The sequence below is a fragment of the Saccostrea cucullata genome, unplaced genomic scaffold, assembly GCF_032062105.1.
Source record: "Saccostrea cucullata isolate Sc308-1 unplaced genomic scaffold, CSIRO_AGI_Scuc_v1 ctg2050, whole genome shotgun sequence".
Classification (NCBI taxonomy): Eukaryota; Metazoa; Mollusca; class Bivalvia; order Ostreida; family Ostreidae; genus Saccostrea; species Saccostrea cuccullata.
Genome location: NW_026926947.1, coordinates 207,707 through 227,073, shown reverse-complemented (window position 1 = coordinate 227,073; position 19,367 = coordinate 207,707). Strand labels below are relative to the sequence as shown.

Below are 19,367 nucleotides of genomic sequence, written 5' to 3'. Positions count from 1 at the left end.
TTTTAAAGTTTGGTCAAAATAGGCTCAGTGGTTCTTGATCACTACAAGGGGTGTGATCAGAAAAGCTCACTTGAGCCTTCGGCTCAGGTGAGCTAAAAACTTTGAATATTTTTTTCAATTTACAGTTACAAAAATGGAGTCAACCTTTTCACGGTAAGTTCTCAGGATCTGAATCTAAAGTTTTTTTTTCAACTTTTTCTATATAATTTGTGGCTTTTTTTAAATGTATCACTACAATGGGTTGTATGATGGTCGAGTCATGTTTCTTGGCAACTCTCTTGTATCATTCTGTGCTCCTCAGATGCACAATACAAAAATGCATATCAACAGACAGAGACAATTAATTTCTTAATTAATAACCTAATTAATTAAACTTCCTGATCATGACAAGGTCTCAGTGGAGATGGAAGAGGAAGATTTCCAACAGTCTTTCATGCACTTTTCTCGGTGATTTAAGCTGTGAAAGTCAGATCGTTCCTACAAGTCATATACTGGAGAGGCGCGTCCTGCAGGGAAAGTGTTGTGGGCGCAGCGCGATTGAACTATCAAATTTTCAAAGTATTACACTTCACCTATCAACATACAAAGATAACTATATCTTGGTTAATCTTCATTGAAATTTGTTTTATACATGTTATAAGGCTGCAAAGAATTAAACGATATTGCACTGGTTTCCTGTTATTTCTTGGCATTGAGAGAAAATTGATTTCTCGAATTTGGCTAATGAAGTCATAAATCTCAGAAAAATAGTGTTGCAAATTCTCTATTCAAATTCAGACATTGCAAATCTTGGAAAAAAAAAAAAAAGATTTTGACTTGGATTTTGGGGATAAAAGGCTTTAAAAGGAAAACACGATCATTTGTATATTTTTTCATATCTCATTCGTAAAACCATGAATATACTATACATGTATCTGTCCATATGTCTGACTTTCTCATCCATTTTAGCATATGTTCCTACGTATTAATGTTTGTTAAATGAATACTGTGAAGCTATCAAAGACAAGAATGGAAAGTGCGTCCCACACGTACAACTATTGGAAACTACCAAGTGCATGTCTCAGAGGTCATCATTTGTTTTATGAAGACGAACCAGCGCCCAACTTCTCCTTTATGCTGTACATACAAGCATGTTTCTTTTTTCAAGCAATATGTAATTACACGAACCAAGGCAAAACCTTGGACTTTATTTTATTTTCACAAATCTTGTTAATTAAAGAGTAAGTGCAAGACCTTTTAAAAGACCTTTAAGAGGGTTAAAAGGCCAAAATCTATATAACGAATAAAAATTTTCTTATGCCTTCTTATGTAATAAGTATTTGATTTACAACGAGAATCGGTGTGATTTGTTTGCCTCAATAGCATTGTGGCCGGTCTCGACTCTGATAGATCCATTAAATGCATTAAGATTACAATATTTCAAACGGAAGTTTTAAGTACTTTCCAAATTTAGAAACTAAAATGGTTGCGTAACCCGGTTTCAGGAGCAGATTTAGGTGAAGAGCGAATACATATGTAATCCCAGGAAACATCATTTGGGGGAAAACAAAACAAGGGGAATATCGTGACTTCAGAATAAGATGAATGTTCCAAAAAAGCATGTAAATGTGTATTTTGTTAAAAGCTATCAATGAATATTGCATACTGGGCAGTTGAAGGAGCCAATACAAGAGAGAGCAGAAATTTCCAGCTTAATTAAGTTTTGACAGTTTATGAGTCCTTATCCATAACGTATTTGGGTTATAATGGATAATGGTTAATGCATATGTCTTATCCTTTTACCAGTTTTTTTTGTGACATGTTTGCAAACCAAATGCACTAGATGCATGATAAGTGTATACATTGTAAGGTTTCCAATCTACACCATGTCAACTTGAGTAACGGGTTGTCAAAGCGTGTAAATATGTCAATACGGAAACCTAAAACCCTCTGCCAAAATCAATATTCTTTTTTATACCAACCTTCACCAAGTTGTTGACACAGGTCTATCCAAAGAAAGGGCATGTTTGATAAAACTAATTTATTTACGTTTACACATTCTGTATTTTGAAGATAGAACAAGAAAATGGAGAGCAGAGTTGTAGGAAATCACATTGTTTATTTTAATAGATATACAAAGATAATCGAAATAACATAAAAAGGAAACAAATGTAACAAAACAACGAAGCATTCAATGCTAATAATAAACAGTCTCCACTTCTATAACTGACAGGCGTTCTTTAAGTGAGCAATGATTTGATCATTTCTCTCGTTAGTACATCACAGGGAGCATTATAAAGTCATGTGACTTAAACTATCTTCGTATCTTCAACAAAGAAGAGGTCTTTTTTTCTCAAAACAAGCAATAATTTCGTGCCACATGTCTGCTAATTGAATGTAGAAATTGAGTTGTATACCCTTTTATTTTTAATGTTCGCACGTTAGATCTATATTTTAAGGCATACAAATGGGCAGACATTCTGTCCATCATCAGACGCTTTCTTTGAGGATGAAAGCCAAATTTGTTTCACGTGAGCTTGAGCGGAGAATTCGTATCGACGGAAGTCCTTCTTTTATCAAAATCACAGTCTTTCTTCCCACTGAACATGGCACCAAGTTTCTTTGATACATTCACTAAAGACGTTCTCCTTCGTTTTAACATAGATTTCTGTTGTTGGTTTATCTTAGCTTCTCTGAGCAAAGCTTGGAATGCAATGTTGATCGTGACGTAATTTTCCGCCGCGGATACTTCGTAATATTGGCAGTTGTACTCAATGGCCACCTGGTGGCCGTCCTCAACACCAACAGCTCTTCTGTGTTCGAGGTCTGTTTTGTTTCCTAATAGAAGAACGGGAATGTAGGAGTTAGAACGAACTTTGTTGATGCTCTCTAAGAGAGTCTTAGCTCTTTCAAACGAACACGCATCACATATGCTGTACACAATCACATAAGCATCGGCCCAGTTCAACTGAGTCTCTGTGGATGGCGAAGATGAGTTATTCTAAAAAAGAGAAAATTGAAAGATATAAATTGGTATTTTGAATGGCCTTTATTTGAAAAGGGAATAAAACAATGTCTAGATTAAAAAAATTGCACGGTCTTTTCTTGTATATAGGACAAAAATTCTCAATTTTAGTTTGTTTACGTGACATTCTAGATGACCCATATACGATATGGAATCATATTTAATGCTTACATACAATCGAATGTTAGCACGAATTTGACAGATAACTCGGTGAGAGTATTAAGTCTACTACATAATCCACCGTAATCCCCTCACCATGTAAATAATGTCAATAACAATAGCCGTCCAAACTTAACACATTCTGGAGATCGAAGTCAGGCTAGAGCAAACATAACCCCAACATATTTAATAGATTACGAACTAAAGCGGTTAAAAATTTGACATGGAATGAGTTTAAGTATGCTTATTATCCAAATAAATTCGGTGTCTTGCTACAGAAGACTTAATATTCAGTTTTTGTTTATAAAATATGTTCTGAATTTTCCGTCAAAACAAATGGAAGACACAAGAAATAAAATTGATACTTTTCCCTAAAGCTGTGTAATCTCCATTCATGTTTTAAAGATAGTTCATGTGTGTTTTCCTTTACTATAGTATTTCTTTGCATGACATCACAAAAGTTAGTTTTTTCTCTTGCGTCAAACATCTGCGAAAGTACGCATTCAATAACAAAACATCGTTATCGCTTGCAATGTTAATTTGTTGATGAGTAATAATAAAAACGATTTGTTAATTTGATGATTAATTACGAAAATTACCTTTCTGCTACTGGTGTCTAAGATTTCAATGTCTGTCAAGTAATCTTCTTGCTTGATGCACGACTTATATAACAAATCTGAAATTAAAAAAAAAATGAACTTTAGCATTGAGTCTTTAAATCAGAAAATTTATAAACAATTGACAATGTTATGATTCGTCCTGAAGAATTCAAAAGAAAATGATGACTTTTTTCTGTATTTCTTACCTATATTGGAGTTGTATTCGCCTATAAATCTTTTGGTTAAGAATCTTACGGTAACAGCTGAAAAATAAAGAAAAATACGTCAATGATTCGAAAAGTAATGAATTTTTCATCACATCAAAATATGACTTAAGTTTCAGCTATATGCCCCTCCTCTTTTTCGTCTTTTTGGAATACATTCCTATCACTAAAATTAATAGGTCGTCTTGACTTTTACAGTGAACCGATAATAAAACACAAGCTTTGATGTTTTATATGTTTAATTTTATTTTCTCAGCTTCATACGATTTTTATTATATGTGTGTCAGAGGGGATAGTTAATACCATAAGAGGCCCTCTTTACAGAAATATTTAGAGCAAACATCCCCCTTGTATGCATACTGTGTCGTGAAACAGAAGATTTAAGAGGCCAATGTCGTGAAACCCTAGGATTACACTTCGGTGACAAATATTGTTTTAATTAAAGTCGAGGGAAGACGTTCTTTGTTAAATGTGGCGTGGGGGTTGTCTATATCTAACGTCCTATTTGTCTAGTTGTTCACGGCGCAAGTAAGTGAGCATCCCGCTGATCAATTTTAATTCCAGTATTTCATGTAAGAGAATTTAAATTTCTTAACGTTTAAGATGGCTGTCTCGTCTCTACAGAAGGCCTTTGCGAGTCTCTTCTGTGTGAGAGAATTCAATACACACGAAGACCTTGAGGAGCACACCAAAAGGTGTATTTGTGTACTGTATATCATCCTCTTGAAGGGAGAGGACTGACATTTTTGTCTTTCAAAAGACTTGTCTTTCAAGAAAATATACAGTCACATAGGTAATTGACCTATAGATATTCTTTGAAGAGCCAACATGCAGAAATTTAAAAATAAAGTTTTTATTTATCTTAAGTAATCCATCTATATACATGACCAAAAGTACCTAAGTCCAAAACTTTGCAATTCATCTATGGCGGCACATATTGATATAAAAAAATGAACGATTTTTTGAGATAGGAAAAAATGCTCGACCGATATTATTTGCTTGGAGTTTCATTACCCGCTTTATTATACGATAAAATCTGAGATATCAAGCAAGAAGCTGAAATTCGTTCCTTTTTTAAAAACAAAAATATATGAATGGATTAATTTTTTCACGAACTGTTTACGTTTGCTGATCCCAATAACGATTGAATGACTTATTTTTACTTATCCTACATTGAACTATTCCGCATTTCATCCACATCAGCCTATCATCTGAAGAAATGTATTCTATGCTTATCTGCTACATTTATTATGAGATACATTATTTTTGTTAAATGTTGCGTAATCGAGAGATTTGGCACGTGTTATTGTTTCCTAGGGCCAATATCAGAAAATCACACGCTAAAGAAGAAAAAAGTCAGCTATAAATGGGGGTATTTTTGTTTAATGAGTGTATATATTTTATGAACGAAATGAAATTAATGCATTCGTGAGATCTCTTTTTTTAAAACCGTTTGCACGCAATAACAACACTTTGCAATACAAGAGAACTTCTCATGTAAAGGCAATTATCCTCAGCAACCAAAGTAAAATAACAATTCAAATAGCACTATATTAATGGTCCGTGGAACAGTTGTCTGGTTTTTTTCTGAACTCTTTGGTGCATACGGTTACCTTTGTCTGTAAACAGTAAAAAGTGTACTTCTATTCAACCCCAAAATTACCTACCAAAAAATGTGCTTATTTTTTTTTATTTGTCGGTTCATTTTAAAGTCGGAAAGAATTTAGTTTCTCTAAATTAAAATCCTTTTCAAGTTCTCATCTATGTTGTTTTACGGTTGTATTTCCTCGTTCTCCGTCACGAAAAACAAGTCTACTCTATACGTACGAGCCCGTCCCCTGTGTCTTGTATGCCACTGACAAAAGCAGCAGACCACGAAATGGCCTAACAAGGAATTGTCCTCTTGGCCTCAAATTGTCAAAATATTTCTTTGATGTCTGCTGATGTATTTAAACAAGGCCCCCAACAATAACAGAACATTAACATATGTAAAGGAATTATGCTGAGACTTGACTTCTCCTTGGACTTCTTGTAAACCGTTTATTTTTGAAGCAATAAAGCAAGTAAATTTATGCAAGAAAAAAATATACATGACCAGTTCAGTTCATTTGATGAACATTGAATGCTTGACCTCAACCAGAAAAAAAAAGACAGTCACTCAATGAACGTTCGATATTTTGCAGTGTCATTTTAAGAGCATTAGGCTCCCAAAAGAGGTATTTAATAAAATGCACTGTTCTTTGTGAAATCGTCTTTTGTTGTTCTGTAAATTCTCATCGAAACCTCTTATCTGTGTGTTCCCCCATTTTTGTTTTTCACGTGTTAAACCACGATGCTGCTTTTAATTCCAATACGTAATGATTCGATTGTCCTTGAAATGTGTGAAAATATTTTCAACCGTCTCGATTTCGTAACGAGTCTTTTAAAATTTCATAGCAAACAATGATCTTATTGAACGCTTTGCGTACTTAAACAACTTTCTAAATGGATTTGTGTACAGCTTAACTAGAATAACATCTCCCAACAGAGACACTCTGAAGTGGTTTGAATTCCGTGATCTCAAATCTAAACATATATACAATCTTTTTTCTGGAATTGTAGGATTGACGTTGTAGTCATGTAGTCAGATGTTTTAACAGATGTCCGTCCTATTGACAACAGATGGTCAGAGAGTACGCCAAGTTTTATGATAGGATATTGGTGTATTCAGGATCAAGCACTGTTTATCATATATCTCAAGAGCTGTATCTTTTAATACCTTACAGTTTATGATAATCAAACACCGTATCTTTAACATCCCGACAATTCCCACTGAACATCAAATGAAATGCTCTTAGATTTTCATCAGCTGAATTACTATTGCTTTTTAATTAAGCTAGTTTTGTTTCATTTAGTTTAAAATGTAGGCAAGACCAAGCCTGAAATATAAGGGTTTCTTCAAGTAGTTCTGAAAATCGTTAAACCCAGTTGAAAAAAAGTAATTCAAAACAGTTTCTGTTAGCCCCAACAAGAATGGACCGGGATATATGTATACATATTCAGATTGTCAAATATCACCACAGAATAACTATAATAGACTTACCAGATTTTCCAGTTTTCTCTGCTCCTAAGACCATGACCCTTAATGATGACGTCATAGTGGTCCTCATTAGGAAATAGTCCCGCTGATCTACTATACAAAGTTAATGTTGTAAACTCAAGTCCCAGGTATATGCCACAATTCTAAGTCACAAAGAACATCTACATCGTTTGTAAACCGTTTAACGTATTTATATCAACTCCAAATTTAAAAAAAAAAAAAGTGAGTAAAGCCAACAGATAATTGGTGACAGAGTGTTCGATAATTGCTGACTTTTTTACTCCATTAGACGATTTCCGATATTAATTCATACAGCTGCAAATCTGGCTCTACTCCATAAAATCATGAACACACTGTATGCCCAGCGTCTCGAGGCATCAATGACTCCCCAGGCTGCTGTGTGGGTGCTTATAATACCTGGTGTTGGTAGAAAATAACTTATGTAAGAAATAAATTAAAAAAAACAGTTCACTCAACTTCTTCTTTACCGATGCACTGAAGGTGTTGCGCGTCAAGGCTGATACCTTGAATCAATATTTTTAGAATAGTGGGCTTATTCCACACACCAGAGTTCTTCCTGCCTGTGCTATCAGACTGACTGGGCTTATAAAGGTGTACACAGGTGCTTTAATACAGAAAGCCGCGCAGGTAAAGCAGGGTCGAATTTTGAGTCGTTTTCCTCTCAGTGTAAACATTAACGTCAAATAGACACAGTAACTGTCAATAACCTTAAAAACTTTCTATATATATTCCTCTCAGCCGTCTTTTATATATTTTTTCCTTTACCTATCATGTTTATTTTGCGTATATTATATGTATCACTGGGTCAGACCTAGCCATGAAGTTGAGTAAATTCTCCGGTCATCCCTAATTTACTTTACATACATCTTTTGTTTTCCCCCTCACCTGAGCAAATTTGTGTTTCAGTGGGTCAATTCAAATTTGGATGAGTAGGTCCTACGGTCATTTTCTTCTCACGATTTCAGATCCATTGTATCTACGGTTAATAAACCTTTTTGCACATTGTGGTGATGTTTTAAAAGATTTCCGATTATGTCATTCAACAGTATGACACACAGGTCGACTGCAACGCATTTATCTTGAGGTATTCAAAACGTATAAACCCTTTTGGTTAAAATGCTAATGCACTCATTTTTGTCCAGCCTACATATGACATAATTTCTAGTCAAATCCAGACATAAGATTGAATTTCTTGTTTAATTTATTCCTTGTTTACATCGTTTAATTGTTATATTTGCAGAATTTTATACATTAGAATTCTGCATCGTACTTCTAGTCCTCAAATATACCCCACCCTAAATTTCAGAACATTTCCCTCCTGAAACATCACTGTACATGTATATGCCTATTTGTATTGGGAATTGGGAGGTGAATGGGTCAATTGTCCTCTTTACCAAGTGAATAATTTGAGCTAAATTTGATATACCTCCGGAAGTTATACTTTTCATATTCAAGTAAGGCGATCAAGCAATGGCCTTATATACATGTAAATATTTCAGTTTTGAAACACATGCATGTATAGTAAATTTTACAATATTCTCAAAGTAAGAAAAACTCGCACCATTTTTCCTCACAATATCAAAATATTGGTAAAGTTTCTCATCTCACCATTTCATGATTATTCTATCTAATATAAATAAACCTTGAAAGCCTCATGATAATCAGAGATGAGAATTCTATCATAAATACCGGTCCCCTGTCAATGGAATCAGATGAAGCGAGGTGAAGTGACCCAGACTGCAATTTTCTCTAAATATTTCCATTTCTAATTTTTTCCTCTGTGATAACTGTTTGAAAGTTGGGGGAATTTATTTCTTTATAATTCTGCCGGAATGTAAATTAGGCAGGTCGATAGGTCATCAGCTAAGGAGGCCTAATATGCATGCAAATCTCGTGCGCATCTGCCTCTGTGTCTGACGCTAAGAAGACCAAATATGCATGAAAATCTCGTGCAGCTACCTTTGTGTTTGACGCCAGTGTGCGAGATCGAACTATTGAAATTGGCATAGAAGTCCTCGTGTAATTTAAATCTATTAGTCTACATTTTTAATGTCTAATACCCCATTCATACGACATGATTTGCATACATCAGTATATTTTACTCATATGTAAATTTACTCACATGTGCAATTTTTGTCGTATGAACTGATTTGCTCACATGTAAATTCTGCACAGTTGAGTAAATTTACACCTGGTCAGGACTAGGTGCAAATTAACTTTTGCATACATGTTGTCGCAAATTTATAGTTCATGTGTGTAAATTTTGTCATATGAACTCGCAGCAAATATACTAATGTATGTATTTTGTTTTGTTTATTGCATAAATCTCCATTTTAAGTGTTGTTTCGGTTGTTAATGCATTGTTTTGTGTATAATATCAGTCTGTTAGCATGGCGGCTAGACAGCAAAACATAAAAAACTGGATTTTTTATTGTCATCTATGCCGTACTTCAACAACAGCTGAAAGTAATTTGAGTTTTGATAAGGGTACTGTTTTAAAGGTACGCCGGGTTGTTTTAGCATAGTTCTTTCCACAAATGGCTTTTTCAACTTACTCTGAAAACAAGAATCCACACTGCATCTCCAGTGTCCTCTGATATAAATTTAAATTTGGCAAACCTATGTTTTTACCTCTAAATTAAAAAAGATATAACTGTGGTCCGGCAAACATGTGCCCTAGCTGCAGGATTAATAAGTAGTCCCCTTACAATTCAAGTAGTCTTCATGGGAATGCTCCGGGGCTGTGATAGGAATAGGCATTACGTCAATCGCCCGGGCCCCATTACAGTTTGACTTTCTTCTACCTTTCTTTGTTTTTAAACCAAGGCAAACTACTGAAATATAAATTGATGCTTCAGGAATTTCAACAACCCTGTTGAAAATAAGCATTTTTGAGCATTCTCGATCCTTGGCCACATGTCCCACCATGAATTTCTAGGGGAGTCGTGTTTACTGTAAATGTATTGTATTTCAATAGCGTGTACGATATTTGACGGTAATTCAATTTTGAATAAGTTAGTGTTGATTTGATTAAGCGCTTTTCTTCTTATTTTTGTGTATATGTGCAAGACATAAAGCGGTGTACTTGATTTAGCGGTTGTTGAGTTACGCCAAAGCCGCTAAAAAGAATACACAGCCAAATGTAATACGTTAACAGTATTTCCTATTCATATAATTTGTTTCGTTTAAATTTTTTTAAAAATTGATTGCCCATGTCATTCTCCTGGAAAATACATATAATATTCAAGCAGATATTGCATAATGACCTCGCAAACTTGAGGTACTGTAGATTTCCAAACACAAAAAAAGATTTCCAGTCGTACTTTTTTCTGCTGAAGACGCCATTCAGTAGATGGCAACAACCATCTTTTTCTTAACACCCAATGGCTCTTCTATAGACTTTAGGACCGAGGCGTTTTCAAAATTTAAACAATGATTTTAATTAATTTTCCTTTTTCATGTGTACATTTTTTCTAGAAGTTATTAAGTTTGTTTTTCTTCCGCATCAAAAAATAAATAGATTGGATCCCCCCTTTATTTCTCTGGGGAACATTCAAAAGTTAATTTTATACCCAAATAGTAAAAGATAACATTTTTTCTATACAAATCAACAATTCTGAATCTGTGGATCTCCTTATTTTATATGAAAATATAAAGATTTACTTACAGAACATAAATCTCTTCTGAACGCATCGCAAATTAACTTTTACTTACGTGTGTATATTTACTCATATGTAAATTTGCACACATAAGCAAATTTTCGTCGTATGAATGGGGTATAAGTCTAAAATTTTATTTTACAATGAAATGGAAATATAAGGAATCACTGTCTAGTTTTGAGAGTATGCCAGGGACATCAACAATAGTGGGAAACATGGGATAATTTTAGCATAACGGGCTTCGCCCGTTATGCAAATTATCCCATGTTTCCCACTATTGTTGATGCCCTGGCATACTCTCAAAACTAGACAGTGATTCCTTAAGTGTATATATGACACACAGTTCAAATAATCCATAACCAGGACACTGGAGCCCTTTACCTATCTCCCCGACCTTTCCGTTATTTGAAAGTTTGTCAGATCTCACGTGCGAAGTACTTAGGCGTCACTTGGTAACGAGGGCATTCGCCTAGTTTTCGTGTCATTCTCTTTCTCCATGAGAAAAAGGACCCAAGTAAATTTAATTTCATTTGAAAAATAGATTCCCGATAATAATTTTAAATTTTGTTATCGCCTTGTCAATAATAAATTACTCATGAAATCGATAAGATATTACGAATTTGTAAGGGTTATACTTTGTGGGGGATTTTGTATACTTTTACGCATACATACTGATAGGGTTTCTTTGTTAATTAACGTAATTTAACATATTGTACCCATATGCCGATTCAGTAAACGGTCGAAAGGGTAAGGACTGTCCACTTTTTGCATACAAATATATGTGCATTTATATAAATTAGGGATGTCAACGAATATTCGTGTACTCGTCTATCATTCCATCATATCGACTAATATATTTGTAATACATGTATCAAACACACATGCATGTTTCTTGCATTTTTAACTTTACGTATAATCAAATACATGTATATATGTTTACCTATAGAAAACGTGTTCCCTTCCTCTTTGTCTAAGTCTTCTAAATCTGCAGTTTAAAACTCTGATAACTATCTACCTGTCGGATTGTAATTGATAAAGGAATTTTTTTTAAACATTGTTAATGCACATCACAGCTTTTACTGTAGAGCCGTCAATCCAACTGGAAAATTTTAAATCCTTTTTTACTGGGTTGAAGTTTTTAGCGGCTCGTTTTTTATGATTGATGTCAATTTTAACGCAGACATCGTTAATTCCAAATGAGCCTAGATAAAAACCATTCTTTATCTTTTGTTAATCTTTCTACAATAACTGAGCTGTCTGAATCATAACATTAACACAGAGACTTGGGCACGACAAGGCTATTTCGTTTCTGCCTTTTAATATAAGATCAAGATTCTCGCTTTTCGTGTCTTTGATCTTCGAGTTATTGAATTAAATTCTACAAGAAAGTATTCACTCTTGACTCATCATTGTATATCCTAGACTTAGGGATTTATCTGATTTACATAAAACTGGACCTTTGATTAACCACGTCAGTTAAGAATTATTTCTGCTTTGAATGTATATTTTTATCTGAGGACAATTCATTTATTTTATAACAATTAAAAATTGCTGACAAAAGTAACTGTTACAATGAGAGATTGATTACATTATAAATGGGTGAGTTCGGAGTAAGGCAACATTTTTTAGTGGGCCTCTCCCTTACTTCAGTCGACACAAAAGATGTAGAAAGTAAAGATGCTGCTAAAAAGAAGATGCGAGGTGAAAGACTGAGGGGGAAATATAAACAAAGCGTAACACCCCTCCCAGGTAATTGAATTAAGAGTGAGTTTGAGGGGTGAATGGGTGAAATTTGTTCCTAAAGAGATAGGGGAGCGATGTTTGCACTTGTTAACATGGCTAAAAGCTGCGTTAGTGTTTGATTGATGGCGCTGATTGGAAGTTAGTTTAACAGGTGAGGAGAAGAAATTCACTAAAATGACTATTAATCAAGATTTATCCAAACATAAACACTTGAAATCTATCAGAAAAAACATATTTTTGTTTATAATCTGCAATTGATTTTAAGAGTTAGAATAACTATTTGATACATGATTATTGATGATTTCTTGACCAGGGATTGGGGCAATCTAAATTGCAGATGTTTTAATTGAAATAATCCCAGGCATCCTACAAAATCTTTGAGAATGTAAGTAGACAACTTGATGCATGCTGTCAAAACAAAAATTATCTTACATTAATATTGATACCTATATATATATTTCTTGATTAATAATAAAGAAATGAGAATAACAAAAATATCAGTCTATAAACATATTGAAAGACAACACTTTTACAAAATAAGATATTTCGAAATCTTTAACTACTTTAATTGTGTGAAATTAAATTGTGTTCCACATACAGCCCGAACAGTCCACATGCATCTCATATAGTCAGCATCATTTGAATTATTTAATTTAAAGATTTGTAATAAATAGAACCCGAAGAATCTCTACATTTTATCACCACTTCTGAAGTTCTCCGGGGGGTCGATAGAATCACGCCTGTATGGAATACGGAAGTGTCCTGCTCATTCAAAGGAAAAATATATTTTGTTTCGTTTCTTGCATGAAAAGACGTGCATGCCACTTTTATGTTGCATATTATCACTGATATTGCTAAAAATAACAAAAGTTGGGGAATTATCGCGTTTTATTACTCCCCGCTGGATCTTATTTTAGTTTGCTTAGTAACCTTGAATTGTGTAAATAACAGTTATCTTGGGGTGGTTAATCAATCAGGTACCTATATTTAGCATTCCATCCTGCTACAGACAATTTTAATTTCAGATCGAGACAGTTGTCACTTGAATTCAAGAACATTGGCAATTTAGTGCCAAATACTTTTTCTTTGCAAAATGACACCATGAAAAGGGAAGAATAAGCTTTTTATATTTATAAAGTTTTGTGAAGGTTTAATTTTTACCCGCTTCATCACCAGGTGTATCAAGTTTTAATTCTAAATGAACAAGCTCAATACGTAGTCAACTTTTATTACTAGCTGGTAAAAATTCGATACAGGCATGTTTAAAGGAAATTAATTTGATTCTTTGGAGCTTAAGGGAACATCACCGCCCCATTCTGGCAACACAATCAACCCTTTTCATGAGCCTACCTTTTTTTAATAGAGCGCATAGAAAAGATTCTCACTTTATTCGATGTTTACGTTAACTTCATGACATTACAATGACAAAGTCCATTATCAAAAGTTAAATAGGCTTACATATTTCACATTCCTGAGTGTAACCCCATGTGGTCAAGACGGTGCACGAAATCTGAGTACTTGATTAAGATTTACCGTAAAAGTTGATTATTATTATCAATTTTGGTTTCAAATCGGTAAAGGTTCCTAAAACAGTGAATCCTTTAAAAACTTTGAATCCTTTGTACTCTCTTTCGCTTTCACAAATTGTATTTTTATGTTCATATAATTATTATCAATAATAATACGAAACTGGTGAAATCATTAATTGAAATTCCATGCAGAAAAATCATGGTCGTGTGTTTTTAAATGCTTTATGACGTCACATGTGCATGCACAGACACTATTTTCATTTTTCTTGAGCTCGCCCACAAAGATCTTGAGATATGTGATTTGTTATTGAATTTTGCCAAGTTTGTGCTATATACTGTGGAAACACAAATTTTCGTGGGCATAAAATTTCGTTGTTTTAAAGGTTACCCTTTTCAATATATACATGTAGTCATATAAAAATTTCGTGTGGGGATTTATTTTCGTTGATAAGTGTTAACAACAAAATTAGCGAAATTAAATCCCCCACGAATATCTCTGTTTTTACAGTAGTAGTAATACAGGTACAGGATATCTTTTGAATTGTCAGCATTTTGAAAGTGACTTTAAAAAAAGGATAATTTGTCATCTCATTTAACATGTTTAAGAAAGTTTACATTCACGAGAGAATACATGTTACATATATACTGTATATATAAGGACATGTTCTGTAAACTACATATTATATGTAAGTACATTGTATAAACATATGTATAAATTTCCTAAGGTTTCAAGCTACAATTTCATCGGTCAAAAGTTCAAGCGTGGTTTGACTTATTTTTATGTTAATTTAATGATTTCAAATTCATATGCACTCCATGTGAGCTGAAAAACCTAACATAATGGCATTGGAGTACAAAAGAACGAAATGCTCTATCTCTAACTACTAAGTACATGTATATAGCCAAGAAGCATCAAAATCCGCACCATATTCAAAAAAAAAATGAACTTTTATCAAATGATAGTCTAGTACGTGTATGTTGTAAAACAATTTATTTTTTAACAATATCTTTTCTAGTTTTCTTTTCACAGATGTTTAAAATAAGCACTGTTTTTTTGAATGAAATACTATATAACGTAGGTTGCAACTTAAAAAAAAAAATCAACGTTGACTATTATGATAATGCAGGTATCCATTCAAGAGTTCATAATCAGTAAATGGTTCCCATATCTGCAATTCTCGGTTTGAAATTTTAGGCGGAATATATAAAAGTATTCGGATGTCAACGTAAAGTTACAAGGTGCTCGCTGCAGGATCCTTCCCGGATCTTTAATGGAAATGATAAGGAAACAAAATTAAACGTCCTAGCGACACAACGACCCACATTGTAAATTGCTTTTTCTTGCCTTGATTTCATATTTCATAAAAAAATTCAAATATTGAAATACTTTAAAATTTCTTTTATACCTCACCCTACGAAGAAAAGGAAGTTCTTAATTTTGGACAATAAACTTAAAAACGCAATTGCTCTTTGCCGCCCGCGTGGCGAAGTGGTTAGAGCGATTGTCCAAGAGTCGCTGACCTTGAATCACGTGTTCAAATCAGATGCAGGACATGTATATTAGTCCTTTATATGAGACAATATAAACGAAGACGAAGCCCCGCCTCGCAGTGTGTGATGGCACGAGAAGGGTTCCCCGGTGTTCAAAGGCAAGAACCGAGTACAGGGGCCTCGTTTACCACAGGTCCTTGAGGGCAGGACCCCTCAACCTCACACCCACCTATGTTCTGTACCCCAATGGTTCTTTAACCTTCTATAAATAAATTATATATCTATATCATATTTACAAATTATTACAAATGAAAAAATCCAAAATTTAAACAAAAACTGGCATTTTCTTAAATTCATACTCTCTGAAACTGAAGTAACGTTTTAGTATCAGAGAGTATGAACGCGCACATACCTGTGCGTTTTACAAAAAGCTTAGGACTAAGACAAAAATCTTATAATAATTAATTTGATTGTAATTATTTGTTAAATGAATGATTCTGTTTAAAATTGCTGATGTAAAAAGGTCATACTGCATTACTTTTTAAAGGATAAAAATCATTTTCAATATACACTTATAATGAAATGTATATATACAGAATTAAATTTTGCTCCTAGTCGTAAATTCATTTGTGAAACGGGTCCCAGGTCTAAATTCGCATCCCTCCATAAGTAAGCAGTGTCGTCTAAATGTGACAAAACATTTCAATGGGACGTTTAACAAGCAAAGATTCCTTCTTGTGGAGTATTAAAAGAGTTTGTAAGAAAAACAAAATGGTATACTCTTTTTTCAAAAGAAACGGCTCTCCGTACAATTACAATGATGAAGATATTGAAACTGTCGAAGAAGTTGAATTCATGATCTGGATTAGATGCATTCCCACTTAGCCAACACAGATTTGCCTGTTTTTAACCTGTATTTAATCAAAATGTTGGCTAAGTGGGAGACACCAATCATTCATTTATAAACTTTTGATGTTAGTTAGATATCTACTTAACAAAGTGGTTGTTCCTGTTTTGAAACATGCTGAACAAATACCGGTATATAATTTCTCATTTTTTGTTAAACAAAAAGATTTTACACTTGAGTAGAGTTTTACGTTGGTTTACGTAAACTTTCTCAGGCAATAAGTGTATCTTCTTAACATAAAGGAAATCTGTGTTCTTTTTACAAATTGTTCAGGGGCTTGGGGTCTTACGAAGACGGATTCGGATCAGGAAAACTTGACAAATTTTGATGGGCGTTGAGGTTCAAGGGCCTAAAATAAGACATTCTATGAGAGTTCTTGAAATTTTGAAATTTGCGATGTCATGTCTCCAAGCGGGTGTTTTAATTCTATATTAAAATGTGCTCACTTTTAAAAGTACTCTTATGTAATGTTATGCAAAGCAAAAATAACAGAATCTATGCTCTTCATCTATAATTGCTTGCGTGATCAATTAAAAATTGTTATTTTAAGCAAAGGTACAACATATCACAAAAAAAGGATCAAGGATAAAAAGATAACTTGGATGAGAACTATTTGGTAATTTATTTCTCTGACGCTGACGGCCATAGGATGCTAGAGGAGCTCGTTAATTTGAAGTCGATGGATTGATGAAACCCGGCCGGGGGTGGAGACAAGGTATCGAGATTTAAGGGGTCAAACATCGTCAATATCAAAATGAGGGCCTGCCAGGCATTTACCGGCACACATTCTAGGAATAAATTGAAATGGGGTCATACGATGTAATAAATATTGTAACATTCTTACCACAAGATTTTTTTTTTTCGGATGAAAGGAGTGATAGATAATTTTTTGATATATTTTAACTATAGTTATATTAATAATAAAAATGAGAATTACATGAAATACGTAAATTTGTGCTGACTTTTCAAAAATGAACAATTTGCTTAACGCTTAATGTATAACTGCCTTAATTTACTCTGTGCTTACCTTGAAGATAATTGACATCATATTTATAAAATAGACATATAAATTAATTTGTTCTTAAACCAAAGATCTCCTTAACTGCTTCTAATTGGAATCAAGGAACTGGATATTTTTGGAATAAAGAGAGAAAAATGTAACTATAGATGAGATAATGCAACTTTTGAAGACAGTTTAAATAATGTACATTATAATGGCACCGCTGTGTTAAAACACAAATCTTCCCAGGTTTTTATTCTTTATTTATAGAAGAATCTATTTTTAAACAACTAATTGCCAAAACGTGTATCATTTTAATGGAGGCTTGCAGGAAAATAGGATTTTATATTTAATATATCAAAAGAAACGAAATAAGATAAAAAAGCTGCTATATCAATGGAGAGAATCGTATAATAATGCTCTCATTTCTATGACTGAATGATAGATTATGAAGATGAAATACATGTGTACGCACCTGATCCAATGTACCTCTGATGTTATAGAGTCCGTGTTTGCTCTGATTCTGAAATGTATTGTTTGAATGGACCCTTGAGCTTGAATACTGTTCGTCATCTCCATATGTTTCATCTAGGTATATCTGAATCTATGTTGAGAGTTGTGTCATCTAGCTCTTTGTATAAAATTTTAATTAGATTTAATGATAAAAAAAAACAAAAACATTTAAAGAACCCTTCTCGGTTTCGGTGTCTTAATAATATATTAGTGGATAAAATGCCATTATTTACGACATGATGTGTCAGATATGAACGTCCTATCATATGTCATTCAAAAGCAATCACCAAAATTTTATTAAATTTAGGTCAAACATGAAGGTTAGGGTTAATAATCATTGCATGCTCAAAAACATCTTGTTACAGGTAATGCACATGTCAAACCGATATCTTTTTCTCTTCTCAATCAAAAGTTCAATTCTAACTACTGTAGTACAAATCTAGATCAAACTTCAAGGTCACAGCTAGGATCAAAGTTCATTGTACATTCAGGAGGGATTGTCACAGGTATTATGCATGCATTTGTAACATGAAATTAAAGTCCCATCATTTCTGTTTCAAAAGTTCTGAACAATTTAAAGTAATGTGATGTTTTTTTTTAAAATTAAGTAGGTCAAGCTCAAGATAAAGATCACAGGTCAAAAACCATACACTAGTACGTATATGTATTTTTGGATTCAAAGGACTTGTCGCAAGTCGTGTACATGTAAAATATGAAAGCCCTGTCTCTTCTCTGTCATGACCAAGGTTATAAATACCGCGGTAGTTTTTGTAATAGACTATAGCCGACGAATGAAATGCATGGTGCCACTGCCAATGTTGTCACACTTTATTGTGAGCAATGGATTATTGGTATATGTTTAATGCCCCCATATTACAAATAACAGAAGATTCGGGGGTATATTTTTGCCCTCTCCGTCCGCCTATCAATATATCTATAGCTGTCTGTTTCTCCGCAAAAACTTTAAATTATCCATAACTTTTGAATGAGTGTGGCTTTGGCGTTTATATTTCACAGGTGTATTCCATGTGAGAAGACCTAGAGAACCACAAAATTTGACCATGACCCGCTTTTACAAAAATGTATCAAACTTTAACCTTGGCCATAAATTTGAATAATTAGTGTTTGGGCTTTCGTTCTTCACTTGTGTATTCATTGTAACAAACCTTTCATTGGGAATAAATCAATTTTACCTTGACATTAGAGTTTAGAGACCCAGTTTTAAATTACTTTAACCTAGGCCATAACTTTTGAACTGTAAAGTACTAGGAATTTCATATATCGCAAGTGTATTCCTTGTGCCACGACCTTCCTTTGGATACCAACAATTTTGACATTGATCTCTGAGTTTGACTGAAGCTTTAACCCTTGCCATAATTTGCCATATGGGAGAAATGGTGTTTCACAAACACATCTTTTTGTGTGTTCTTACATACATT

General features: G+C 33.7%; 1 protein-coding gene across 1 annotated transcript; it reads right to left on the bottom strand.

Annotated features, from left to right (window-relative positions):
* Positions 1-2,078: 2,078 nt before the first annotated feature.
* LOC134273012 (ras-related and estrogen-regulated growth inhibitor-like protein) lies at positions 2,079-8,152 on the bottom strand. Its single transcript, XM_062755184.1, has 5 exons — positions 7,972-8,152; positions 7,069-7,482; positions 3,969-4,025; positions 3,763-3,839; positions 2,079-2,980 (listed from the first exon to the last, which is right to left on the bottom strand). Exons 2-5 carry the CDS (start codon positions 7,133-7,135, stop codon positions 2,507-2,509), a joined length of 675 nt encoding a protein of 224 aa, XP_062611168.1. The 5' UTR covers positions 7,136-7,482; positions 7,972-8,152; the 3' UTR covers positions 2,079-2,506.
* Positions 8,153-19,367: the final 11,215 nt, after the last annotated feature.